Source organism: Tympanuchus pallidicinctus, unplaced genomic scaffold (genome assembly GCF_026119805.1).
Source record: "Tympanuchus pallidicinctus isolate F22 unplaced genomic scaffold, pur_lepc_1.0 scaffold8, whole genome shotgun sequence".
Classification (NCBI taxonomy): domain Eukaryota; kingdom Metazoa; phylum Chordata; class Aves; order Galliformes; family Phasianidae; genus Tympanuchus; species Tympanuchus pallidicinctus.
In genome coordinates, this window is record NW_026294802.1 from 7,543,385 (window position 1) to 7,570,964 (window position 27,580).

The 27,580-nt window shown below is 46.0% G+C and overlaps 2 protein-coding genes across 7 annotated transcripts in view; one reads left to right on the top strand and one right to left on the bottom strand.

Annotated features, from left to right (window-relative positions):
* The window catches only part of TMEM178B (transmembrane protein 178B), a 231,063-nt gene extending 226,246 nt beyond the window's left edge, over positions 1-4,817 (bottom strand). For 2 of the 4 annotated variants that reach the window (XR_008202972.1, XR_008202973.1), the window contains exon 1: positions 3,643-4,817. Coding sequence is in view for 2 of the 4 variants with exons in the window: in XM_052669578.1 (XP_052525538.1) it covers positions 3,643-4,024 (382 nt within the window). In the remaining 2 variants the exon portion in view is untranslated. The remainder of the gene's footprint in view (positions 1-3,642) is intronic. The other 2 variants (XM_052669578.1, XM_052669577.1) reach the window with 2 other exon arrangements.
* Positions 4,818-20,067: 15,250 nt separating this feature from the next.
* Positions 20,068-26,195, top strand: MRPS33 (mitochondrial ribosomal protein S33). Of its 3 annotated transcripts, none has more exons than XM_052668872.1 (3): positions 20,068-20,178; positions 22,649-22,904; positions 24,580-26,195. In XM_052668872.1, exons 1-3 carry the CDS (start codon positions 20,112-20,114, stop codon positions 24,683-24,685), a joined length of 429 nt encoding a protein of 142 aa, XP_052524832.1. In that variant the 5' UTR covers positions 20,068-20,111; the 3' UTR covers positions 24,686-26,195. The 3 variants fall into 3 exon arrangements, with proteins under 3 accessions (XP_052524832.1, XP_052524833.1, XP_052524834.1); XM_052668873.1 differs by lacking the exon at positions 24,580-26,195 and adding an exon at positions 22,992-24,573; XM_052668874.1 differs by having other exon boundaries at positions 20,122-20,229.
* Positions 26,196-27,580: the final 1,385 nt, after the last annotated feature.

Here is a 27,580-nt window from a genome sequence, read left to right on the forward strand (position 1 = left end):
AGCCCCGTAAGCAATTCCTCTTTGGCTGGCCCTCCTCTACATGAGCGCTTCCCCTGAGTCTAAACAGCCTCTTCACAGGAACGAACATTGTTCAAGTGAGTAAAAGTTAGCAAGACCAAGCCTTGGTTTGCATATTTGGCTCCAGTATTTTCCTTATTGATTATATCTTACACATCTTCTGTACATTTTGTTTTGTTTTCAGTTATAACAAAGAGATCAAATCAGTCGTCTAGTTTTGATGCAGTGCTGGAATGTCCTCCAGGCCCTTGGGTTCTTGCGTCTGTCTAGCTCTCCCCAAGTATGCTCACATGTAAAAATCTGTTTTAATTCATTGCCTGTTTGCCTAACTGTATTACTAACGTAAATGTTTTAATTACAAGAAATTTAATAAATACAGAATAGAATTCCAGTAGTGACCCAGAATCTTCAGAAACGGAACTGTTTTGTAAAACCACTGGTATCAGAATACTGCCAAATACCACAGGGCCTGATCCTGCCACGAGCCATTGCCTACAGCTTGTATTAATTTCAGCAGAGTTCACAAGCAGAATAACTGCAGGGTATTTGCAAAGCTAGTTAGGCTCTTAATGACTATTTTTTATTATCCTTTGATAGACAAATCTACCATTCTCAGAACTGGAAGTTTTGCCTAGGGAAAAGTGTGTCTCTGAGTAAATGGATCGCTTAGTTCTGTCCAGTGTAAGAAGACAAAAAAAGAAAAGGAAAGAAAAAAAAAAGGAACTTAATAGCATTCACATTCAATTACACATGGTATTAAATGCAATCTTTGGGGCCAGAAACCACATTAGTTTATCCAGTTTTCTAAGAGGTGTGCCATATTAAATTAGCAGCTGGCAAAGGATGGAAGGTAAAAGGCCCACGTATCAATGACCATTTGCCCTGGAGCTGTGGTTTTACAGAGAGGTATTTCCTCAGTGCAAGCAGATGCACTCCAGTCAGGGTATCTGATGACTACAGGTACAGCACATTTGCAGTTCTTCACATTCACATCAGGCATGCTTTGCCCAAACACCACCCCTGCAATCTCCAACTCCAGATGAGCGTCTGGCATGGAAGGCAAGCGAGACAAGCAGCGTGGTGCTGCCGAGATGAACCGCAACACCTGCCTCCTCTGCAGCACAGAGCTGTGTTCAACATCTGACAGCAGCGGCAGATGTACTTCTTTCACTGTCACCATACAGCTGCGCATCGTAAAGGAATGTCTGATATCTTAGGAGGAAAAAAGGACACCAGTTGCTCTCCCTCATAAAGACAGCTCCATATCAAATTTCTAGTTCAGAGATTTCAGCATGTAGGCATTCTTAATAGGTGGCTATTTTACATTACTTTTTGGTAAAGGAAGAGTAAAATCCATTTATTGTTTTTGATCCAGCTGCTAACTTACAGCAGATAAGTGATCTTACAATACCGCTATCCTTGGTTTTATATGTGAGCGAGTCAGCAGCTGTCAGTTACCAAGCAGACATTGTATTTGCTGTCCTGTGTCTTAACCCAAAGATGCCAAAGCAACACAAAGCATTAATGTAAACATGTGACTCTTCAGCGTAACTGAGACTTACAATATAGGTGAACTCTTCCTCCAAAAAGACCGCCATTGGTATTCAGCATTATCAGTGTCCCTCCTTTCAAGTTTCTTTTAACACACTACAAACTTGTTTGTAAAGCATCCACAGAAAGCCATCAGAGAAGGCAAGGAATTAAGACACCAACATCTGCGCTCTCCTGACTCTGGGGCACCAACCCTGAACATTGGTTCTGTGTCCACCAGCATACAACCAGAGACAGGAGCACAGCGGCACGCACCATTCCAAGCCCAGGAAGCACTATGCATTTAGGGTGGCTCACCACATACACACAGCCTTGACAGCATCTTCCAAAGACTATCCTCTCCCATGTTTAACCACCTCAGAGTAAGGTGCCTCATTTTGTCTATCACTAACACTACCCAGAGCTGCTCTTACACACAACCCATTGCCAAGCAATCTCATCAGCTTCCGGATATTCTTGAGTCTGGGACGAGATGGGTGGTTTGAATGAGAAATGGCTAATTTATTTCAACACAAAAAATCTCTCTAGTAATTGAAACCTTATTTGGCAAAGGAGTTCTCCGTTGCGATGTTTGCCCACTGGCAAGGTTGAAGTTCTCCAATTGTGCCACGAGCACAGAAGGTGCACATGGCAGAGTGATCCACAGCAAGCCCACACCCTCAGCTAGACAGAGAGCGGAAATCCCTCGGCGTTGGCATGAGCACAGAGGTGTCAGAATGCAGACCCTTGTCCATTGCCAACAGGATTGAAGCCACCAATGCGTCCCATGAAGGTCATTAAGTAGAACTGGACATTAAGGGTCACCAGTAACACAGAGAGGGGTGAAAGGTTCTCCACTACATCACCCGTCTGCGCTGCTTCAGTGCATGTCTATACTGTGCTACACAGCTGTATGACTCCCTTTAACACATACAGAACTAAATGCGTACATTGGCAAGTGCATGTGAAAGCATATCCCTCGAGAATAATCAGCCTTAAGCAACAATTCTGTGTGCATGGTCTGAAAAGGGAGTCAACACAGGCTATCAAGGGAGCTTGGGACAGAGAATACAATGTAAGAAGCAGCGATTTCACCACGGTGGAAATAAATCTCTAGAGAACCATCTGAATGCCACAGAAGAACCATGGGAGGGAAATGTTATTTTGCTGTTTGGAGCAAACACGCTGTGGGCAGCAAAGATGCTGTCATCCTTTGCTGAATCCCAGTCATCTCACAAAAACATAAATCTTTTGTGGATGGGATGTATAGACAGGGGTTTGTGCGTATCTCCTCTTGCAATACTTCAGATCAAAGAGACATTTGAGGCAAACTGACCATCATCTTGAGCCACTACGTTTGGGGAAAGCAGAAGGAGGAGGACCAGAAGACTAGAAAAAGAACAGCACAAAAATGCTACAGGCAGACAGATGCATCTCCACTCTGAAAGAAAATGATTCCTAACACTCCTAATAAATTAATCCAACGTTTTGTAACCATTGAAAATATTCCTAAACGTAGCTTAGTGTAAACAGCAAGCCGGGTTTCCTCCTGCTTGTTAGCATTTCTCTTTGTTTACGCTCCATTTGAGGATAGAAGCCTACATGTGAGCACTACTAATGGTGTCATTCAGGACTGATGGGGTATTTGGGAAGGGAATGACGAAATACAGACATATGTAGCATCTCGTAAAATACTATATACTTTGTCTGAGTCAGCAGGCTCAAACTAAAAATAAAATAAAAAATACTGAGGCTCTGCTTTATTCATACATTTTACTTCAGTGTGGAGAATATTCCGATACCATGGTGATGGGCTTACAGAGACAGAGACGTGAAAGAGATGTTCTGAGGTGTGTCTGCTCTCACCCCACTGCTGCCTCGCTCCCAAACCCCACATCACCATGGAGGAGACCCCACAGGAAACTGCCCTGGCGATGCCCTGGGAAGCAGCACCCAGCCGAGGCGCTTTACCCATCACAAGGAGAAGGTTTGGCTAGGGATGCTCACCTCCACCTGGGAGCCCAAACGGCTCTGCTCAGCTCCCGCTCAGCTCGGGAGGGCCCAGCACATGCATTTGGTAAAAACAGCCCTTACCTTTGGCAATCAGCTCCTCCAGCTCTTGGTCGAATCCTTGTCGGTGGCATTTCCTCCAGAGCCCCATGTTGGTTGAGTTGTACTGTCTGTTGCACTCGTCGACCGCACTCATGGCAAAGATCTGCCTCCTGTTCCTTGCCAAGAGGAGTTTCCCTTCCCAGCGGTCCAACCTCGACCTGCTGGCCCTGAGAGGCAGGTTGTTGTTGGAGTTGTAAATAAAGCCAGGATCATTTCTCTTAGTGGTGATGCTTTTGCACCTCTCCCTGTGCTTCCGGGCATCAGTTTCGTACCAGTGGTCAGAGCAGATCGCCACAGCCAGCATGCCCAGGGCACACAAAGCTAAAGAGAGGCCAGCATACAGCAGCAACCTTCCAGCAGCCATACCTCAGCTTCACGGGAACACCATGGACATCTTCACCACAGGCAAAGCCCTTGACCGCGAGGCCACGCCGAAGCCCCGGAGCAGCCGCCGGCCGTCACTGGGCAGAGGCAGCCTGGAGCATCCCCTCTCGCGCGGCTCACATCCACGCTGCGGACGGACGCCCGGAGCGCTCCCAAGTCGTGCCCCGGGGGCTCGTCGGCCTCCCCTCCCCTGCGGAGGAGACGCGGCGAGGAGAAGCGCAGCCTTCCTCCCTCCCGCCCGCGCAGACGTCCCGCCGCCCTCGCCACGGAGGAGCGAACCCGGGGGGACTCGGCGGCTGCGGCCGTTCCGTTAATGTCTATGGGTCCGGCCGGCCGGGAGGCGCGGGAGCGATGGCTTTCGGCTCGGTGAATCCAGCCCGGCCCCGCAGGACAGAAAGTTCAGCGGGCGGACACCTCCCGTGCGGAAGCGGGGCTCTCCCGGCGCCGAGGGGTGACCCGTCTCTTCTTCCTCAGCCGCTCGGCGCGGGCATCGTCCGGCCGGCCGGCTCGGGTTTAAAGAGGGGTCGAAGGGGAGGGAGCGAGGCGGGCAGCGATCCGTCGCCGCCGCGCTTCAAATCGCGGCCGGAGCGCCGGCTCCCCGGCTGCGGCTGGCAACGCGGGAGAGCGCGGCTCCGTCTCTCCCTCGGCGGACTCGGCCCGAGTCGCTCAGACGCTCAGTCGCTCGCGGCCGCCGACATCCCGGCTTCCGAACCGTCTCGGCTCCTCCCCGCCGGCCCGGCCATCCGCTCGCCCGGTCCCGCCGGCTGCGCTCCCCTCGGGCGGCGCGGCCCCGGCGGTCCGGAGCCCTGCCCGAGCGGCGGCCCGACGCGCTGTGGCAGCGGGCGCCCGGGCAGGGCGGGAGGCGCCGAGGGACCGCGGGGCCTACGGACGCGCCGCCCGGAGGCGGGCAGGCGGCTCCCGCTAGGCGGCACGGGTCCTGGGCCCCGGCATCCCTCCTCCACCCCCTTCCGCCGGCGTTCGTTCGCCTTCCTTCGTCAGCGCCGCTTCGGTTTGTCGCGCGCCGCTTTCTTAGCGCACGGGCGCGTGAAGCATCTGCAGGATGAAGGCAGGGCTACGTACGGCTGGAAGGATGCTCGGGAGCGGGGCGGGGAGCTCGCGGGGAATGGAACCAAAACAAACCAGGGGCGAAAAAAAAACACCGCCGCACACCTCAGGCGGGGAGGGGAAGGCAGCCCCTAACAGTTGTCAACAGCTCTGGGTCTGCGCCGTTTCTCTGCCATATGGCCTGATCTCCGACGGAGGAGCCGAGGGTTTTAGCTCAGCAGCTTCACGTGAGACGTATCCTCGGCATCAGCAGAGATGTATTCAGACATCTTTTTTTTTTTTTTTTTTTTTTTTCCTCTTTAAATTTCCTCTCGCTTTCTCTCTAATGGGAATAACTCACCCATCTTGCAGAGATCAAAAGCAACAGAAGGCGCGCTGGAGTCCACGAGCTTTAGAAATCTCATTTCACCGTTTTTTAACCTAAATAAGAGTGGATCCAATCTTCCGTACACCTGGGAATCTTTCCTTGTTCAAACACCGAGCCCTGCAGCCTTGGCTAAAGCCTACAGACAGAGAATACAGAGCGCCGAGCCAAAAGCCAGTGATGTCACCCATGCAACGTGAGACTCATTTCTTATTTCTCTGGCCTCCTTAAAGATAAACTGCACCGCTCTGCAGACAGGAAATGTTGAAGCCTTACTTTCTTACAAGGGGAGAATGTAAAACCTGGATTCGAGTGGATCCTGCTCGTTCTCAGTTACGAGACCTTATGCTGTGTCACCCAAACCCAAGACAACCGTGGCTGTTTCTGACCCCACCTCCTCTCTAACTCGAAGCACGAGCACACCTTGGATTTGAGACCTGGGTTCTACATGATCCAGAAAACCGAGGCCTCCAGACCCTGGATGATGCTGTACAAAAAGGAAATAAGCACAATCATTTCCCTTGCATCCCAAGCTCTGTGTCCTGGCACACCCTGCTCTGTAAGCACCAGCGCATCCTTGGGCTGGAAGCAGGGTCCCACTGCACCCAGTGTTTGGCTCCCACAGGCTCCACAGCACATAACACAGCAAACAACGCGGTCGCTCCTACTGCACCAAGAAGCCCACAGCCCCGTGTCTCCCCAGGACTGAGTGTTGCAAAAGCCTACATCAAAAAAAAAAAGGCAGCACATCTCCTTGCACCTCAGCTGCAAAGTGGGATTTCCAGCCATGTAAAGACATGTCTCCCACTAAACCGTGTTTCTTTTCCAGTGCGCCATGTTGTCAAAGCCCCAAACGAGATTGAGAAGCTCACACTGGGAAGTGCAAGCCAGAGATGCAGTGATGAGTGCATCTGCTAAAACAGCTCGATTGCGAAATTTCAGCGTTGTGTTATGAATATTAACCGTGCCTGGAAAGCTCCAGATAAAGTTGATTGTTTTGTTGAAACAAGGCACCAGTTTACCTATGTTTAGCAGTAACTTCGCTTTGTGGTTCATAATAAAGGTACATTTCTAGGGGTCTAAGCCTTAAAAAAATAAAATAAAACAGCTCAGCTTAGGTGGATCAACTTCCAGAACAGGATTTTTCAAGCAATTAAGTTTTGTAATAAGCTTGCAGCAGCCATACTTGTCTTCCGTTGGGGGGAAAAATCTAGAGCTATGTGGTCAAAAAGCTGCAGGATCCTATAAGCAGATGGACAACAGGTTTCTTCTGTGGCACCCATACAGAGATGAGTGTGCCTGGATTTCTTTGTCAGTTCTCAGCATCAGGACCCAAGCTGGTGGATGAGAGCAGAGAATAAGCCTGATTTTACCAAACATTCTCAGCTGATGGAATGGTTGGATTTGAGATTGAAGAATCCATCATCCACTAAGAAGCAGGAACCAGGTGCTGGTTTAATGGTTTCATGGATCTAATGCTGCATTGTGAGGCAGGATTTAGAGTAGGTGCAGCAGGGTTTATTCTCTATTTAGACTACAGAACTGGAAGACTGGGGGTAAGGGCATGCACTTCCAGGTTTTCTCTTTTTCTCTGAAAAGGTATTTCAGCAGCAGTCTCCATGCATTTTTGTTTTTCTGCCTGTATCTGTAGCTCGATCAGATGGCAAGCTACATCCTCCTGCGAGTCACCTTAAATACACTAATGTAGGAGAAAGTGTTGGATTTCAGGCGAGCTCCACTTTAACTCTTAGGATCAAACACTTTTCTCCCTCACCATCACCATGTCCTTCCTTTCAGGAGGGGCAGAGCACGGCTCGATGCAGCATCACCAGCCCTTCCTCTGCCTCTCCTCGGGATTATTCCCGGCAGCCCCTTCCCAGTGCAAACAGATCATTACGAGATTCGCTTCCTCCCACCCCACACCCACCTCGCCACGGGGGGGGGGAAATAATCCTTGTCGACCTGCAGATGAATGTGAGTGGGGAGGAAGACGTTTAAATAAAAACAGTCCACACACACGTTGCAGCCTCGCCCTGCAGTGAATTAAGGATGCCTTGGCAACGGGAGTTAATTCATCGATCTTACACGAATCGGGCTGTGAATGCGCAGTTTTAGCTTTCTGCGGGTTGCGATTTCGGTGATACAGAGGGGAAGGCAGCGCACGTGGGTGCACGGAAAAATGCCTGCAGGCACGGGACAGAGGAGCGGAGCCCGTGTGGCTGGGGGTCAGCTGCTGGTGAGGAGCTCTGCTGCCTGTTAGTGCCCAGCGCTGCCGTTATGCTGCACAGTAGGCCTGCCTCTCGCCCGCTGCCTCCCAGCGCTGCTAGCGCTGCCCCCGGCTTCCCTCGCCTCTCACTCCCAAACCTCCTCCGCAAACAGGAGGGCAGGTATGGAGGTGCACGTAGGTGCTGGGCAGAATTCATGAGGACCAATCGCAATTTGCTTTTCTTCGGGTTATTATTATTTTTATTATTATTCATCAAAATGACCTCCACCATATTTTTCTTCTCCCTCTTCTTTTTTTTTTTTTTTTTTATTTCTATTAAAGAAAAAGGGTTCAGTGCCATCTAGTGGGGGAGGGGACTGAGCAAGCCACCACAATCCCCGTTGCTTGGGATCAGTGCCATCGATTGGATTTATTTAGCAGGGAGAGATGATCCACGGCATTCCCCTTCTCTGTGTGCTCTTCATTTCCCAAGAGGTGACGTGACATTTACACGGGCTCCATCCTTCCCTCTGCTGGAGCCCAAGGAGCTCCCGCTACTACTATGTTACCTGGAGCTGCGCTGACCCTGGAGGCACTTGGCTGCTCTAATTACAGGATGTAAAATGCAAGACAGCAATCAAACCAAACACAGATAGGGCAAATTATATCTACTAATGTTTTTTATCATCCAAATGCACCTTGGATACCGGTGTGAGTGAATCCCCATTATGCCAGCCATACCAACACAGGCGCACACGATGCTGCCTCTCACACAGAAGCTTCCCATAGCAACTCCCACAAACAGCTGAGCCATCAGTCCAACAGACTGCAGGGTGTTGAGGGGGTTGAGAACCAAGCAGAAGCTCTGTAAGGGTAGATGTGAACCTCAAAACCCCACAGAAGTTTGTCAACTGCCCTCTCCCCTGACAACTCCCACAGGTTTCTGCTTTGCTGCATCTCTACAAAAAGCATTTGAATTGCAAAGCTAAGCAAGTTAGTGAACACTAGATCTAAGCCCACCCATGCAACATTAATTCACCTCTCACACATGCACGTTATGCTACAATCTCTCATTGCATTCTTTTTTTTTTTTCTTTTTTTTTGGTAAGGTTCTCCTTTCTTTTTCAGTGCAAAGGACGGATGTTGCTCACTTAATGAATGCTATTCAAATGTTCTCCTATCCTTATCACCCCGACGTGAGGCGCATGTACCATTTACCACAGAGCATCCAGACCTTGCACTGAATACAGAATGATTAATCTCCTCACGGGCTTTTCTATAACGGTGCTCTCATTCTAATGTTTGCAGGGTTGGTTTTTTTTTACAAACATCAATGAAATTATCTTCCCAGTTCCCTGCTGAGAAATGCAGATAAAAGCCAATATTTCCAAACGTGTCAGGGTATTTGGGGTGCTCAATTAAAGTAGCTTGGAACCAAAACTTTCAGAGTACTTAGCACTTCCCTTCCTTAGAAGACAGCTCCCAGTCTCCTTGACTCCACACACCATGGTCAGTATTGCTACCAATCAGTGCAAGAGAATCTGAAACAGAATCCACAGAAAACATGGATCACACGGACATCGGTTGTGAAGACTGGCAATTACTTGACTCACTCAGCTTCATATTAGCAGCTCCAGCAAAAGAACAAATTAAAATCCAACTACAAATTTCAACTCAGCTACCTTAACTTTCAGGCTATGACTTTTCCTAGCTGTGTTCCTCTGCTAGGCTCACTACACAGCTTCCAAACTCTTGACCAAACAGCCACCATACCTGGGCTGCAAAGCCCTAATTCATCAGGCATTTGGCATGAACGGAAAGTGACTTGGTGTAAAAATCAGTATTTGGTCATGTATCTTCATGAACACAAGATGCAAATGAACAACATTTTGTGGACATTCTGGTGTTTTCTTAAGGTCTTAGTAGAACATAGTATCATGAATACAGACCATAAAATGGCCTTGGTTGAAAAGGACCACAATGACCATCCAGTTTCAATCACCAGACCAGGCTGCCCAGAGCCACATCCAGCCTGGCCTTGAATGCCTGGAGGGATGGGGCACCCATAGCCTCCTTGGGCAACCTGTTCCAGTGCGTCACCACCCTCTGTGAAAAACTTCCTCCTAATATCTAACCTAAACCTCCCCTGTCTCAGTTTAAGACCATTTGCCCTTCCTATCGCTATCCAAACAGCCTTTCCCATCCTATTTAAGTACTGGAAGGCCATAATAGAGGCTTCTCTTCTCCAAGCTAAACAATCCCAGGATAAACCATTGCCTACTGCAGTGATGAAGACAACGTCCTGAATGCAGCAGTTCAATAGCACAGTTGCTTGCTGCTAAAGCCATCTACCAAGCAAAGTCGGCTCCCTGACATCTCCATCTTTGAGCTCAGCTGAAAACAGGAAATACTATTTTTCATTAAAATTCATAATTTTGAGGTCATTATGGAATCAAGTGAGAAGAATTCAAGATGACAGATTTGAGTTACTGGGGCAAAAGAATACTGATTCAAAGCAAAAAACTCAAAACTCCTGGCTTCCAATATTCTGTAGTGAGTGACTTTTACTCTTAAAGCTACATCTAACGCACTGGTTATCAATATATTAAAGCCTGAATAAGCCTGATTTTACTGTAGTTCATTAATAATCATTGCATACGTAGAGTCTTATGCACAGCTGCACACATAGTACTATTAATTTACATGGCAAATCACAGTGATCACACAACCTCCCCTAAGTTTCTGCCAGATTTCAGAACTCTTTGTGCCCAGAGAGATTTCTGGACACAGGTTACATCAGCAGTGGTTTGTGAACTAATCCCCTGAAAGACAGACGTGCAGTCTTTGGTAATGAATCATATCTGTGATTATCTCCTAGATGATAAATCAATTTGCTAATTCTTTTAGTCACAAAAGAAGAGCAAGGATCAGTTGAAAATCAGAATTCGTAGATGCTAAATAATCATCACAGGCCAGGCTGGAAAGAAAACTGGCACTCAAACCTCAAAATAGTACCTGCTTAGAAAAATCCCACTCTCTAAAAGCACTCCTCCATTTTGGAACATGATACAGGAGACTTCAATCTTCACATATTTCATTTGGCTGTGAAAGCCCTAGCTGAGTAGCCTCACTTAGAATGAAAAAAAAAAGAAGGTAGATATGTATAAAGGTGTATACAACGTTCAGACATTGTGCATCTACACAAAAGCAGCAGATGTCTTGGGTGACAAATGCCTTATTTAGATATAAGTGTGCTGCTGACCACAACAGTTTTGCTTTTACCTTTCCTCATTCAATATTACCAGCAATATTTGCGTGAAAGCGAAGTATTTGGTTCTCCAGAGTTCATCCGTTTCTGCAGTTCATTTTCCCATCTGAAACTTTAGCACTGTGATATCACAATTAGTTGCTGAGGAATTGATTCGATCACAAAGAGAGGCTTGTAGCTCCAGGTGGGAAACACACAGCAGGAAGGGATGAATTCTTAAGAAGACCTCGTTTCCATGCAATTGTCAATGGTTTGTTAGTCCTAACAAAGAATAAAGGAAAAGAAAATCTATACGTTTCAACAGAACTGCTACCAGTGCACATTTTCTAAGAGATGGCAGCAGCTCCTTAATGACTGCTCTTTTTCTGTCAACACTGAATTAAAACCACAAGAGTGGTTAGTTTCACACGCCGTTGTTATCTTTTCATTGAATATTGCAATCCAACGTACTGTGCTACTAAATCTGACACACAGAATGAAGCATTTACAGAAACCTACAGCTTGATGTCTCTCTTCTAAAGCGCCTTTCAGAAGCTGAGCATCTTGAAGTGCTTTGCAGCAACAATGTAGATGCTTACAGAGCAGTGAGTGGATGGTCTGGCTGCCATTTGCAGAAATCCTGTTCAGGGCAGAACTCACTCATTTCTTGGGCAGACTGGGGCTGCTGCCATCAGGCTGTGTACAGTAGGATTTTGAAGCTCATTAGCAGTTTGCTGCTTTTCTGTTTAACTGATATAAGAAGAACTCTCCAAGGCATCTCCTATGCTTGCAGGAAGCTCGGTGTAATGATGGCTCAGCAGGATGGCATCTCTAAGACCAGGGCAGCAAAGCTGTGCTTTGAATACTGTGCTAGCACTGAATGTAACAAGGCCATTCGTAGAGCAGGGTTGAGCCTCAGCCACTCAGGACAAGCAAATGACAACAACAAAAGATCTTCATGCTTCCACAGAGTACTTTGTGCAGACTACCTAACACAGAAGGGGAAAATGAGGACTTTAAAATGCTTTTGGCAACATTTTTGGGGTATTCAGTCATATGCAATATAGTCATTATGGCTCACACTCTGAAGCTGTTCTGCTGAGAACTTCTGTGCCACGACAGACACGCATTTATTCAATTCTGCTGTAAAGTATCCACCAAATAGGAAACAATGATGAGTACTGAACGTTGGTGACTGTGCTCCGACTGTGCAACAGGCATGTTAAAGAGATTAGTCTGCAAAAAAAACCAATTCTTTCATTTCCAGAGAAGTGAGTTGAGGTACAACATTTCTCAAGGACAAAAAGGAAGAAAAGGAAAAAAAAAAGAACTTTGGGAGTCACAGCCATAAAATCTGAAGGAGGAATTCTTCACAGGAGAAAGGTAAAGTGACGTCCAGAGAGCTTTCGTAGGGAGCAGGACATTCATATATATTCGAAATATATATTCATATATTTCGTAGGGAGCAGGACTTATTCATCTTGGGTATTGGTGATGCGTGAGAGAATGAACTGAGTGGAAAATAACTAGATAGATAACATAAAAACCAACCCTCTGCAACTGAAAAGACAAGACACAACCAGCGATAAGGAAGATCCTGAATACTTCTAATACCCAGCTGCTGCACAATAGAATGCTCTCACAGGTTGAAGAAAGTCCAGACTAAAACAAAAAGTTTTCAAGGGGATTGTCTGTTTCCATGGCTAGAAGAGGGAGAGGCTGTTTGATAACATTTAGAACTATAAAGAATGCCACTGAGATGACTTGGGAACCTGAGGGTCCAACCAGATCTTGCAAAACCTGCTGACATGCAAATAGAGGCAGTGAGTATGGAAGATGCTCCCAGAGAGCTGATGATGTATCCTGGGAAGCATGGTCAGCATACACTAAGAGAGGGAGAGACCAAATCAAGAAAGCAGGGAGAAAAATCTCTTCTGGAATGCACCATAAAGGCCAAATGGACATAAAATATCAGTAGCTGCTGAAATTCAGGGGAGCCTACAGCCCACAAACCCAAGAGATCATAGAATCATAGAACCATAGAACGGCCTGGGTTGAAAAGGACCACAACAATCATCTAGTTTCAACCCCCCTGCCATGGGCAGGGTCGCCAACCACCAAACCAGGCTGCCCAGAGCCAGCCTGGCCTTGAATGCCTCCAGGGATGGGGCCTCCTTGGGCAACCCGTTCCAGTGTGTCACCACCCTCTGTGATTTAGATCCAGGACTGCATCTTGACAAGAGTAGGCCATCTCAGCATGTAGAAACAGAAACGTGAACTCAAACACACTCAACTGATCTTCCCACATTCTCTATGTAAGAGAGAATTCCTTTACTGCTGGAACATTCTCATTCATTCTTCTTTTTTACACTTGGTCAAACAGAGTTAGAGATGGACAGCTGGTTTTCCCCCGTTTAAAACCTTGATGGATGTCCCTTCAGATGAGTTCTGCAAGGGATGATGGGGGAGAAACTACAAGAGCCCTTATCAGCAGTAAGCCAGGTGTGTCCATTATTTCTCCTCTTTTCAGCTGATTCCATCATTTAATTTTTTTCTTTTCTTTTCTTTCATTCCTCCCTTTAATACTTTGTTCCAGCCAAGAAAATGTGCCTTTGTTCCTGATGCCTTTAAAAGTTTCTTGCATATATGCCTGTTGTTGGTAAACTAAACAATAATGTTCAACTTGTGTGGTAAGTTTTTCACTAGGGGAAGCTGAACCCTTTTTAAAGAATCAATTATGCTTCACAACTCATTTCTGAAGGAAACATTGTTATCCCCAGTTTACAGAGGAATAAAATGGCAGGTAGGTTAATTGACTTGCTTAAGGTCATTCAGTGAGTTAGCAATGGAGTTACGAATAAAGCAAGATTCAACAATACTTATTCCCAGCCCCCTGGTCTAACCACAAAGAAAAACTCCTTCTCTTCCACCTTAAATACTTCATTTAAATCTATCACTGATATCTACTCTGACATACCGTTGAAGTACAGATTAGTCAATCTAAATTACAAACATGTAGATGTGTGGAGATCTACTCACTTGCTTGTTCAGCTTCGTGCACCCCCTGCTATGCTGAACAGCTCATCTTCCATTAAAAGAGACATGCTGCAGCTCCTCTAGAGAACTGTCAATACCATTTCAGGCATCAGTCTGAAGGCATCACAAAAGAGAGAGAAGAAGAACCCTTGCTCTGTTTCCCCAGGTGGTGAGAAAGCTGCCTCAGTAGCCAGCTGCCTGGGTAAGCAATAAGCTCAAGATACAAGTAATTTCTGTTTTTCTTTTATGCTGCATCTCTTCCCAAGTGTTTCCAGTATTAGATAGTTGGAGTTGCAGCATTTAATAGCTGCATCTTTGTAGATTTCATTCCGAGACATTATTTTGATGAGTTATTTTAAAGTCAAAATATCCTTCAATTGCCCACCCAAAGTCTGCCAGCCTCTTCATACAACACGTTGTCTCCAGAGGGATTTGCACTGCTAGACGTCTCCATGGCTCAGCTTGAATCACTGTGCAACATAATACAACTGAAGTTCACAAATTAATCATGATCACATAAAAAATGAATAAACACATATGTAGCCAATGCAGTTTTACCAAATGCTCAGAGGGTCTCTCCGTTTGACTCAGATGAAGACTGTTCTGTCATATCAATATTTATAAGAAGAGGATGTTAGAAATCGTCTTACAGCATGAGATAATAGTTTCAAGCATAAGATTTCTGAGTGAAGTTGATTACTGTGCATTACTGGAACCACCCCACTGTCTCTTTTTCAAGAAGAAATGAAGTAAGTTCAGATTCTCCTTGAATGTGTCAATAAACAAGTGCCAATGGGCTAACTCTCATCCTGGTCTTTTCTTCTTCTTTCTGGATATACATTTATCTTCTTGGGACAAAATAACAGAAGCTTGTGTTGCATTTTGTCAAAATCATACTTAAAGGTTTCTAAATGCTCAATTATGGCTAAAACATATACACAGGATGAATTAACCAGATAAGTAATTCCATACCAATCAAACAAATTCCAGTCCAAATTATCACCAACAATTTATAACAAGGTCTCCTGTGCACTCTATCACGAGCCCACTTCCTCTTTTTGCTGCTCTGCTGTGATCCACCCTGCTCTTCCCTCCCTTAGTTTCTTTTCCTAACAGCCCCCATTCTCACAACACCCATTTTGCCTCTGAGCCCCACATCAACTCATTCTCTTTTAACTCTTTTCCCCATTTCAACATTTGATGAATGAGTTTCAACATTTTAGCTCACCTGTCTGCCACTGATCTGCTTCTAAACAATTGCTGACAAGTCCGAACACTCTGCTCTATTTACGACAAAACCTCAGGAGGCTCCAGCAACGCGTCCATGAAATTCAGCTTATCACAGGCCCTTTCCTGCTGTCAACCCCTCCTGCTTCCTTCCATTCCCTGTTATTATCATCCCTTAGCACATCAAGTCTAGCTTGGGCTGTAGAATGCTCAGAGCAGGGACATTTGCTTTAGGAGTCGCAAAGACTCAAGGCACGCTTCCAGTGCTACACAGGTATCATTAACTTGGTTTGATCAGACAGGTGGCTCAGTGCAGCAGTCTGCACAGCCGGAGGCCCAGCTCTTATGCACCCCATTTCCATAGCCACCCCAGTGTTCTGCACTGTACGATGGTGAATAAGCTGCACGGAGATGAAGGAGTGCAATAGAAACGGCTCAGATGGGCACCCAAGGACACCTATGGCTATGTAGGTTGCAATCCAGACTGCGTTCACCTCTGCAGATTTGCAGATATGTTGAGTCGTTGCTTTGTTGACTGTTGAATCCTTGATATACCTTTCTAAACGCGTGTGTGTGGTGCCTTCCTGACAAACATGCTAACCTTAGCTGTGTGCTTCCCATGCAGTTCTCCTCAGAACCCAATATTGACACTAACATTATAATGAACATATATACTTGTGGGAGTACATTTTTATTTAAAGCTCAGAGTTAACAATATTTGCATGTTTCTACACTGCTAACAAGAGGAATAACGTAATTTTAAGGAAAAAAAGGCAGAAGAAACAAACTAATGAAGACCTGTACATCTATGTTAGCCATGTTGGAGCACCACGCTTGTACAGTCAAAGGTGACAACACCGGATCTCTAAAGAATAACAGAATCAAAGGATTGTAGGTGTTGAAAGGGACCTCTGGAGACAAGCGAGTCTAAACCCATGCTCGAGCGCCTGCTCCACAGTACCTCACACAGGAAAGCGTCCAGAGGGATCTTACTTCTCTCCAGAGAAAGAGAATCCACAGCCACTCTGGGCAGCTTGTTCCAGTGCTGCATCACCCTAAGTGCAAAGAAATTCTTCCTCCTATTTGTACGGAAGTTCATGCGTCCCAGTTTTTATCTGTTGCTCCTGGTCCTGTCACTGAGTACAGACTGCCTCACCAATTTAACTCAAACAATTCAGATTCATAAACAGAGAGACATTCTCAGTGATTCTGTCTTCCTCAGGATGAACAGGATGAACATATGCTGGCTATGCTCTTTATAATGCACCCCAGGATACCATTGGCCTTCTGGGCCACGAGGGCACACTGCTGGCTCATGCACAATCTGTTGCCCACCAGGACATGCAGATTATTCACCACGGAGTCCCTTTCCAGCTTCTTTCCTTAGCCTGTTCTGATGCATGCAGGTCAGCGCTGGCCTGCACTGGGGGATGAAACAGAGACATTGATGCAGGAGCTACTCAACACCACTGTGCACCAGTACAGTGATGAGTCTGCACTGGGTCACTGGGTCTGCAGGGCGCCCACCAGGGAAAAGCACTTCCCAAAAGGAAGCCAAATGGGGAAGGCTGCAAGCATGGGGACAGGTGCTCTGGGTAGAAAGAGTGAAGGAAGACACGTGGCATCTGAAAATGGAGAGAGAAGAGCCAGGTGGGAGTGCAGAGAACACAAGCTGATGCAGCCTCACAGCCTGGCTCATTTAAATGGTAGCAGAAACCTGAGCAGGAATGGAGAGGTGAGTCAGTCTTATAATTAGCCCTCTTTGGCAACATACCTAAAGCAGGGGGTAGAAATAGCAGAGCAAATTCTGGCCCACTTACACTGATGCAAATCTGTAATATTTAGCTGTAAATAAATTCATTTTATCTATGTTTTCTCCAGAAGGACTACATAAACCCAGTATAGCCATTTTCAGATCTTCATGATGAACATCATGCTTGTTTCCACATTTTTAGTGGCATTGAAGGAGACACCACAACTAGAAAGGCATTTATTTTTCATGGCACAGCACAACTGCTGAACAACAATATCAAACTATTTTCCATTCAGTGTAACCTATTTACTTGACAAGTTAAATGTTTCAATACAACCTGAGAACCGTATTTCTTTAAGGCAGATTTTAGTAGGGAATTTTCATCAGCAGCTGTTTTACAGAAAAGAGATGGTCCTGTGAGGCAGGACACTGGTTCATGGGAATGTGAATTCACATTTTAACAGAGCACTATGAGTTGATAATTTCATTCTCAGCCCAAAAGAGCATTAATACATCTCACAAACACACATACTTACCAATATGAATGTTGGCATCTCCCTAAGACCTAGGAGGGCAACACAGAAGCAGTTACTGTAAGCGAAACGGCTTGGCAGATTGATTGTATTTGCAATGAGGTTCTTCACCTGTCTACCACATTGTACAATATTTATGATATCAACTGTGTTCCCTAGCTAATTGAATGAGAAATAAATGCAATTCTGACACTCATGACAAAAAAGAGACACCTTTTACTCCAAATTGATGACAAGGCCATTCAGTGGCTATGATCCCTCATGCAAACTGAATTACAGAATCACAGAATCACAGAATTGTAGGGGTTGGAAGCGACCTCCAGAGATCATCAAGTCCAACCCCCCTGCCAAAGCAGGTTCCCTACAGCAGATCGCACAGGTAGGCATCCAGGCAGGTCTTGAACATCTCCAGAGAAGGAGACTCCACCACCTCCCTGGGCAGCCTGCAAAATTTAGAAGCTGTGCATCTTGCAGCCATGTTTAAAAGGCCTCAGAAACACATGCAGATACAGAAATTTGAAGTGCTGCTGGGCTGACTGCTGTGGGGGCAGAAGGACCGTGGTGACATCACCGAGCAACAGGCTGTGATGTCACCAAGAGATGCACTGTGAATGCAGCACCACCACTGCTCAGCTTTGGGCAGAGCCTGGCCCAGTCAATCTCGAGCCTGGACTCCTGCCGAGCGCGTGTGCGAGGTTGGAGGTGGAGCGAGCATTTCTCTTGGGTGCTGGGCTGTGCTTTGGGCACTGCCGGCAGCGGCTCTCGCTGCCCGTCCCTACGGCCATCACCTGCGTTTCCCTGGCCTGCCTGCCTCAGGCAGCCGGGGCCCCACGTGGCGCACGTGCAGCAGCAGAGGTGAGCTGGGGACACGTCCCCCAGGGAAGAGGTTGGGTGAGCGCTGGGACTCAGGGAGCTGCCAGGGTCAGGGCTGCAGCCTGAGGGACCTCTGAGGGTTTGGGGAGCTTGGCGTGGCCCAGGTATGGGGCCAGGAGGGTGTCCAGCTGAGGGACCTGGGCTATTCTTTGGACTGTCCATGGGATGGAGAATGACTGCGGCCTCTCTCTCTCTTGCAGTGCGCAACATTCACCCCTGTGGCACTGGTGAAGAGGAGCGACACCTCATCCTCACTCCCCAGTGAGCCACAGCATAAGGACCATGGCAGCAGAGCAGGAATGCATATGTGCCATCTGCCAGGATACATGCCAGGACATGGCCTACGTGGTGCCTTGCCACCATGAGTTCTGCCTCGTCTGCATCCTGCAGTGGGGCAAGCAGAAGAAGAGCTGCCCGCTCTGCAGGAGGGACATGGAAATGGTCAAGGTCGCTGCATGGGATGACAATGAGGACCTAAACTTCATCATCTGTCCTCCAGCATCACCAGTACCTGCCTCCTTCCTGGAAGGCACTGCTCTGAACTTCATCAGATCTAGCCCTGCATCATCCCCTTCGCTGTCTCCTCTGCCATTCTCAGATGAGGAAGAGGAAGAGGAGGCAGACGAGGAGGAGGATGAGGAAGATGAGGAGATGGAGGAAGAGGAGGCAGAGGAGGGTCCTTTGGTGGGCGGTCTCCGGCCTCGGACCTGGGCACAGCTGTTCAGGCAGCACCAGGAGATCCTGGACCCTGTGCTGCCCAGGCTGCACCAAGAGCTGAGAGTCATCCTTGGCAATGACTGGCGGCCGGTAATGGCAGCAGAGAGCTTCATCCTTGATGTTCTATGTGACATCAGGCTGGACAGAGAGCAGATGATAGAGCTCATGTGGCCTGAGATGGAGGAGGAAACGGAGACGTTCGTCCAGAGGCTCATCAACACCATTGTGCACGAGTGCAGCGAGGAGGCCCACAGGCTGCTGGGTCTGCGGGGCGCCCACGTGTGTGGGGCGCAGGAGGAGGGCCCTGCAGTCAGGGGGCAGGAGGACAGCCCTGCCCCTGGCCCCACAGCCTCCCCACAGGTGACATCAGTGCCCGCACTCTCTGGCAGCACCGCGACATCCAGCAGAGAGGAGCAGCCCAGCACAGCAGGGGCTGACGATCGTGCGGCTCCCAGTCACGGCCCCGCTGCACACACGGCGAGGGAAGCGGAGCGGCCCCGCGAGGAGACGGAGCAGGAGGCAGCAGCAGGTCCCTCTGCCCGGAGCAGCAGCCCCTCCGCTCCTGGCCACTGTCCTGAGAGGGCCCGGCGGCCCCCGAAGAGGAGCGCCGACAGCGACCTGGACCCACAGCCGCCCTGCAAGAGGCCGCCGCCTCGGCGGGACTAGCAGGGTTACACTTCTCCTTTGTAGATATGTAAACAAATAAATAATGGTTACAAAGAATCACAGAATCAGTGTGCATTGGAAAGGCCTCAGCTCTAAAGTATGTTCCCTGCAGCTGGGCAGAGGGGATCAGCTCCCTCAATGTTTTACCTGTTTCAAGCAGAGCCTCACAGGGGCAGTAGAATTGTCTCAGTGGAGTTTCTAAAACATATTGCACATAAAATCTGTCATTTTATACGACATATTTTAATTATTCATGTTTATATGGAATAAAATATTTTGGGATTCATTGATTTTAAACAAGGCAATCATTGGACAGAAAAGTGGTAGACCCTCATTAGGAAGCTCACTCGCCGCCCTCCGGGGCGGGATGAAGACCGCGCATGCGCAATGCGCTGAGTTCCGCTTTCCGGCCCGCTCTGCCTGCTGGCCATTGCGGGGCTGTGAGGGGTGAGCTGTAATTGCTGCGCGGCAGATCCGCACCACGCGGAGCGCCCTCGGGTACCGCAGCGTTCTGAGCATCAGCCTGGGCGAGGGGCTGCGGGGAGCAGGAGGGGCCGTGAGGGGCGCAGCGGCGGTGCTTTGCTGGGGGCTGGGATGGCCGCGGCTCGTGAGGACAGCGCTCCCGGAGTGGGCTGTGTGCCAGTGGCTGTGGGGCTGCTGTGGAGGTGGAAAGGGGTGGTTCTGGACTGTGCTGAGCCAGAAGGAGGTGGTTTGAGGCAAGCTGGTGTGTTAGGAAGAAAACCTGTGTAGGACTAGAAATAACAAGGCTTGCCTACCCAGCAGTGCCTCAGAGTCTGAGGTCACCCTGAAGCAGGGTGTTATGGAGTGTAGCCTTCACCTTCGTTTCTCACGTATTGTTGGACTCCACTGATTAACCGAAGTATCCAGCTCTGGTTGCATGGTCTGGATTCCTTTAGGGGTTCACTTTTCTCTGGTGGCAGGTGACAGAATGAGGGGAAATGGCCTCAAGTTGTGCCAGGGTAAGTTTAGGTTGGATATCAGGAAACACTTCTTTACAGATGGGGTGGTTAAACACTGGAATGGGCTCCACAGGGAGGTGGTTGAGTCACCATCCCTGGATGTGTTTGAAAGCCATTTGGATGTGGTGCTCAGGGACGTGATTTAGCAGAGGGATGTTAGAGTTAGGTTGCAGTTGGACTTGGTGATCTTTAAGGTCTCTTCCAACCTGAGCAATTCTATGATTCTGAGTGAAAAGCAGGTCCCCAAACCACTGCTCTGCGTCATGTAGGGGCTCAAGGTATTTTAATCTTCAGGCTGCAATTGGAAGAGATTAAGCAAGCTTTGCATTTGAGTACAGTCTGGTAATACTTTCAGAGCGGTGACGTGATGTCAGTTTGGGGATGATTTGTTTTGTCTCTATATGTAGGATTTAGGACTGGATTTGCTGAAATGATTGATTTAGCAAGTCAGCGATCATTCCCCTGTGTAATAGATGCACAAGCTGAAGTGCCACCCTGCCATCATTTCAGAGCTATCTTTTCCTGTTAGGCCCATTGCCTTATTTTGGAGGCTCTGACACTTGGCCTTCCCTTTTGCTGCTCTTGCCGTTATTCTCTTTGGCTCAGAATACCTGTGTTGCTTTCATGCTGTATTTTCTTCTTGCTCTTGTAGTGCTTTGCTAACAGGAGTGGCTGAAAGGAGGCAGTTGTACATCAGTACTCCAGGGTAGATGTGTGTATACAAATATCTTGTGTTTGTGTTATTAAGAAATAGTTCCCCATCACCATGCTAAAATGAACTTGGCCCTGTCTTGCTGATTGCTGCAGTTCCAGCTCCATGCTCTCTCAATCTTTTTGTGCTTATCTTCTGGAATCAGCTGTGCAGTGCTTCTAAAAACAAGAATTTAAAAATGTGAAGGAAGCATAGTGTGCATGAACAAACTCCACTTGATTTTTCTGGAGACTTATGTCATTATTTATTCAAACAGACACAGTACAGACAATGTATAGCTTCAAGTACAGGGTTGTGGAAGTCTTATTCTTCTCCACTGCATCCCAAAAGTGAATTTTTGTAAAACTCCAGGAAAGGATTGCATTTTGTGCTTTATGTCACTTTTCACAAGGGAGCTGACTAGCAGAGAAGGAACCCTTTTCCACAGCCTTTTGAGAGACTGTGGATGCTGTCTCTGTGGGCCCACTAATAGTTGCTTATGCCCTCAGAATGTTTCTGCTGCAAGATGTCTTTAGGTGGAAGACAGCTAAAAAGAATGGGCAGCTGCTGATGTGAGATTTTAGGGGGCAAAATGAATCCAATGTGGAGAAGTTATTTCATTTTTAAAAAGAAAAGGTGTAAGGAGATGTGCAAAGAGAATGGAGAGACAGCTGGTAGAAATAGTTAAGGAAATGGAACAGAGATGGGACAGATGTCTTTAATCAATTGGTAGACTGATACAGAGGAACACTTATTTCTTTGTGCAGTTAATGGGCCATTTTTGTAGCAGAGTTCATGCAGTGCTTTAAACAGAGTGAGAAATTTTCAAAAGCAAAGCTTCCAGGCTGCTTTCCCAGTATATTTATGTTGTGTCTTGTGCTTTTGTGGCAGTCAGAAGCGTCACAGTGGGACACCGTTCTTCCACAGAGTCCACTCTGTAATTGCTTCTGTGCCTAGAGTATAAAAGGTAGCCCTGAGCAGGCTGGTGAGAACTGCTAAGAAAAACTAGGCATGGTGTGAAGGTGATTCAGCATAGGTAATTCTGCAATGTCCTACTTAGAATGTAAAGTAGTGTTGGCATATTCTTTATACGTAAGACTGTGTGTATTGAAATTAGACTGATTTTTGTGGAAGGAATGTATTCAGATGTGTGCAGTGTGCAATAATTGGGCTTGATTGCCTTAATTATGGGATAGCTTGCAGTGCTCGATCATCTTAGAATTGTGGATCTCGTTTCCTTTTGCAGGAAGGTCCAGCTGTGTATGTGTGCCCGCTCATCTTTGGGAAATGTCCAAAGTTTCCACTTACGCCCTTCGAATGGCCCGTCTGAGTGCTCAGATATTTGGAGAAGTTGTCAGGCCAACTGACTCAAAATCCATGAAAGTTGTAAAGTTATTCAGTGAGCAGCCTATAGCCAGAAGGAAGGAGGTCTACAGCTGGTATCCACCTCACAACACCTACTATGCCCTCATGAAGAAACTCCGTTTTCTTGGTCTCTACAGGTAAGTGCCCTGCTTATGGGATGGGAGCAGGACTGGAGATGGAAATGGTGGGGATGAGTTCTGTTGCAATTTTTTCCTTATGAACAGGAGGAGTAGAAAAAAGTCCACTTCAGAATGTGGTGCTTATGGAAATTGGCACTTGTACTGAGGGCAAGGAGAGCAAAATATGTGAGTGCTGTCTAAATAACTTTTCATGTCTGATTGATTCTGTGAAAAAGACTTCCGATGTCACAATGGTCAGCTGGTTATTTAAGAAATAGTTCTTACTCTGTGTGGGGATGTCAGGAGAGCTGCTCTGTAGAGAAGAGCTGGGTCTGGTTCTGAGTGTGCTTTAAAGAAGTGATAATCTTAAGATAGGAATTGCACTGAGAAGCGTTAGCCTGTATTGATGAATCATTCAAAAAATAATTGAAATTTAGAAGAGGTGTCTGTGTTTGACTGGAGGAGCTTTTTATTCTTTAGTAAATTAAATTCAAATATGACGTAAGTACCCTTACTGATTTCATTTTCATCAAAAGCAGTTGTGTTCTTTCTTTGTGAATTTCCACACTCTCAAGTAGAAAAAAACTTCACTGCTAATGAACATCAGCAGGTGTCAAATGCAGTCATTTGACTTCAGTCAGGTAGCACTGAAGAATTGCCTCAAAAACCTGGCTGCTAACCTTGTAAAATCAAAACACATTGATTTCTATTGCTAGTGTTGCAGTTTGGCCTGTGAAGGACTGCCTCCAGGATAATCTTGGTTTTGGTGAGCACTTTATTATGTATGGATGCAGAAAACCTCAGTGACATAATAGTGTACTTTTCCCTTCTTCCTTCCTAATCTCAGGGTTCCTTCTCTAGCTGCTGTCTTTATAGGGAGCTTGTAGAGAATCAGATTTCCTGTTAGAAACATGTGACAAAGGGTTGTAGGCTAAAAGGACCTGATAATAATTTAAAAGCGTTTTGTTTCTTGTTCAGAAAAATTGTGTTTAAAAATAGCAATGCAGCCATTTTAGGCCACTTTGAATGCAGCTGTCATTTTTGAAAGATAACTTTGCGCAGAGAAATACGGATTAAAAGATTAAATAGAATTTATTGAAACATTATTGAAGGTTAATGATCTCTGTCAGCACCTTCCTCCTCTTCTGTTTTATTTTCCCATTAAGGTTCTACAGGAGCTGATGCTTTCTTCATAACTCACTGTTGAAGTCACCTGAGAGCAGTGTCATGTACTAATTATTGCTCCATGGGCCCCTCTCTTCTCAGAAGCTAATGACCTGAACGTAGTGTAGAGCATATAAAAGCAGTGTGCTATTGCTAGACTGCTGGGTTAGATGCTAAGAGGGGAAATCTCATCCTTGCTCTTTTTTGTGTTTGTTTTCCGTTGTGTTTGAATGAGTAAGAACACTGTAAGAAATGCATACGTGCACAAGTGTGAATATGGACACACACCCTGTTTCTTGTTGAAAAGAGCACCCTTGTTAGTTCTGAAAGATGCAGAGCAATTCTTTCTCATTATTTCAGTCAAAATTACTGCTGGCAGTAGCACAGTACATTGCGTTGTGTTCCAGTATGGACTTGCTTGTTTGAGAAAGTTGATATGTATTTTTTTCATTATCATGCTGTTCAAAGGAGCTTTTCCATCTAGATACTCCAAGAAATAGAGCAACTTTTTCTTTTCTTCCCCACTTAGAGATGAGCATCAGGACTTCAAAGAGGAGATGAGGCGGTTGAAAAAGCTCCGTGGAAAGGAAAAACCAAAGAAGGGCGAAGGAAAGAGAGCTCTCAAGAAGAAATAGTGCCCACTGGACAATATAACAACTGTGGAAGTGCTGAAGAACACCTGTAACCCACAGTTTCTGTTCCCTGATGGAGGGGGCTTAGTATGAGAGCTTCATTTGGAGCACAAGAAACACGTGAAATACTGGAGTCCACCTTGGGAGTGCATTTGGGTCTTAGTGTTTTGCTGGGTATTATTAATTCCTGTATCTGAAGTATTCTGGATGCTGTAGCACATTTGTTTATCATGAGAGCCTTCCTGTACCCAAGTAGTAACAACAATGGTTGGAAAAGAAAAAAAAAAGTCTCTGTGTTTTCCTTGGATACATCAGCAGCCATGTTCCAGTTTTTCTGGATCTGGAAAATGTCTTTTTTCCTCTTTTACTTTCTTGCATTGCTATCAATGCTGTTTTGCATGTGACCACAAAAAGAAAAGAAGTGTTTCCTCCTTCTGCTGCTTATTATCTTGCCTATTAGGTTGAGTTTTGCTCCAGGTAGCTTCAACATTGATTATCTTTTTAAAGTTGCTGTTAGAATCTATGGTTTTGCACTGCATAATCCTTGATGTTCCATTGCCTGCCTGCAGCATCTCATTGTACCTTGAATATTTAGATACTGCCATAGAAGCAACTGAAAAACGAGGGCTGAAGCTGCTTTCAGGACCCTCTCCTAATTAAAATACATAATTAATATTTAACATAATGTAAAAGGATGTTGAATATAGTTCAGTTGCCTATTGGACACGCGAAGTGCTTCAAAAAGTACAAAGCAGTTTTATAGATATGCACTAAGTGTTTGGTTTTTTTTATAGCTATGCCCCTTCAGTGTTGTTAATAATGACGTGTACTTTCTTTACCTGTCACTCACTGTCAGGAAACACAAAGTATAGAATGTAACTCTGCTGCTTTGTTGGCCACATATGTATCCTGCCCGGAAGTGCCTTGAAACTATATCTTTAATTTCAGGCCCCAGAAACCTAGAGGAACAGCCCTGAGCTACTGAAAGAGAGCTGTTCAAACCTTAGAATGTCTGAGGCAGAAAGTGTTGCACAGTAAGCTTGGGGCATGCTTAATTCTTGCATACAGAGTCATTCTAAAGTAGGTAACTACTGACCTGGGGCCACTTCTAAACCAAGCTTGTTGAAATGTGTTTTTAGAGGGGCTTGTCTGATGGGTGAAATTGATGGATTTACATAAATTTGTAACAGCTTCACATTTTTTTTTCCTTCACCAATGTTATGAACTCAACTAGTGCCAATTGAATTAAAGGTGCTACTTGCAGATGCTGTAGGGTCAAATTAACTGTGGCAGCTGTGGACTGCTGGTGTCTGTAGTAGCAGCAGCTATGTTGGCCAGGACTTGGCATCTTCAGAAACTGAACTGAAAATCAAATGTTTTCTCTGCATTTTAAAGAGGAAAATGCCAACAGCAAGCTTTGCTTTCCTGGGAATGTATAAGTATACACAATGAAGCATGCACACAGCAAAAATTGACTGTATTTCTGCTCCAGTAAAGAATACACAATCTTAAACTCTGGGTGTGTGAGGAATCCTGTTTATTTGAGTATGATATATAAAATGCTTACACAGCCTAATAGATCTGCTAAGTTTATCCTTCTGAATCTCCGTTAAGTCTGTTTAAGGACTCAGCATCTACAGAGCCTATGGAGAACAGTGAATGCCACAGCTGTCCTGTGTCTTTGCTAGACATAGGTATGGATTCAGCAGTGTAATACTAATTGGAGCTGAGGATCAGATCTGTTCTTGTCTGCTCAAAGCACCTGGCTATTTATGGATTGTAAGGAGCTCTTGTCATGCACAAGAAAGTGAAAGCCTTGTTGGTCTAATCAGCTATAACAAGCCCCTTTGTCTGCAACCTGACAGAGAAAACCTGCCCTTGGAATCAAAGCATCACACTGGGAGCATGCTTTGGGAACACACGGCAAAGTATCCAAAAAGGCTTGGTAAGTGAACAACTGTGAAACAAACACAGACAATGAATCACTGGTGTTCATCCCCGTTCTGCAGTGTTTATGAAAGCACAGTGGATAGAGTGAAGTCATTTTAAAGAACGATCAGAACTTTAAAAAGAAAAAGCTGTGTGAGTACAGAAAGAATTCCTCTGCCTAACTGTTGATAATTTTTCTTCTGCTGTATTTATTATCTAGAATTTCATCTTTTAAAAAATGGTTGTTTCCCCTCTTCTCAGACTATTAGAATAATGTTGATTCAGCATTGTTGAGTTTGTTCCAGTATTAGAAAATCTCATTACTTGCTGGAGTGCAACTATTCTGTTGCAGAACAGTTTTCTTCGTCTATATCCCACTATCCATGAGTGGGATAGAGATAGGCACTTTCCTAGCTAGCTTCTATCACTCTATTATTTAATAATAGACACTGCCCTGAAAAGGACTATTTTTTGTGAATCACAGCACTTCCACAAATTGAAATTCATTTTTGATACATCATGACAGATATTAACCCAGTGTGTGTTTTTAGGAGGGGAAGTGGGGTTTCGCCCATACTCAGAGGAGTAAGGATGAGAAAACTTAACTTAGAACTGTCAGTATATGTCATATCCGTTTTATGTACTAATAATAAGGCTCAATTTTATTTTTATTTTCCCTTTGCAATTATTCTTTTCACCATTTGAACTCCATGTTTTGTTACATAATTCACTCTTCCTGAGGTTACGAGCTGACTGTCCTTGGCAAACGTTTAGATGGATATTTTAATTCTCGAACGGAATTCATCCAGATGAGTGATCTCTGAGGGAGTAAATGAGAGCCCTACCCCTAACCTCTTCTGAATCCTGAACAGGTTAATTAAGTGCCACTGCTGCCCTCTATTAAAGGTGAGCAAGAACAGGCAGAGGATGTGCAAAGGCTTTAAGTTAAAAGTGGAGGCTTAGGTTAGA

Excerpts from the sequence above, each read along its gene's own strand:
- MRPS33 (XM_052668872.1), top strand. The coding sequence starts at position 20,112 with ATGCGCAATGCGCTGAGTTCCGCTTTCCGGCCCGCTCTGCCTGCTGGC. Across the intron at positions 20,179-22,648 it reads CCATTGCGGGGCTGTGAGGG|GAAGGTCCAGCTGTGTATGT; the intron begins GTGAGCTGTAAT and ends TTCCTTTTGCAG. Across the intron at positions 22,905-24,579 it reads CGTTTTCTTGGTCTCTACAG|AGATGAGCATCAGGACTTCA; the intron begins GTAAGTGCCCTG and ends TTCCCCACTTAG.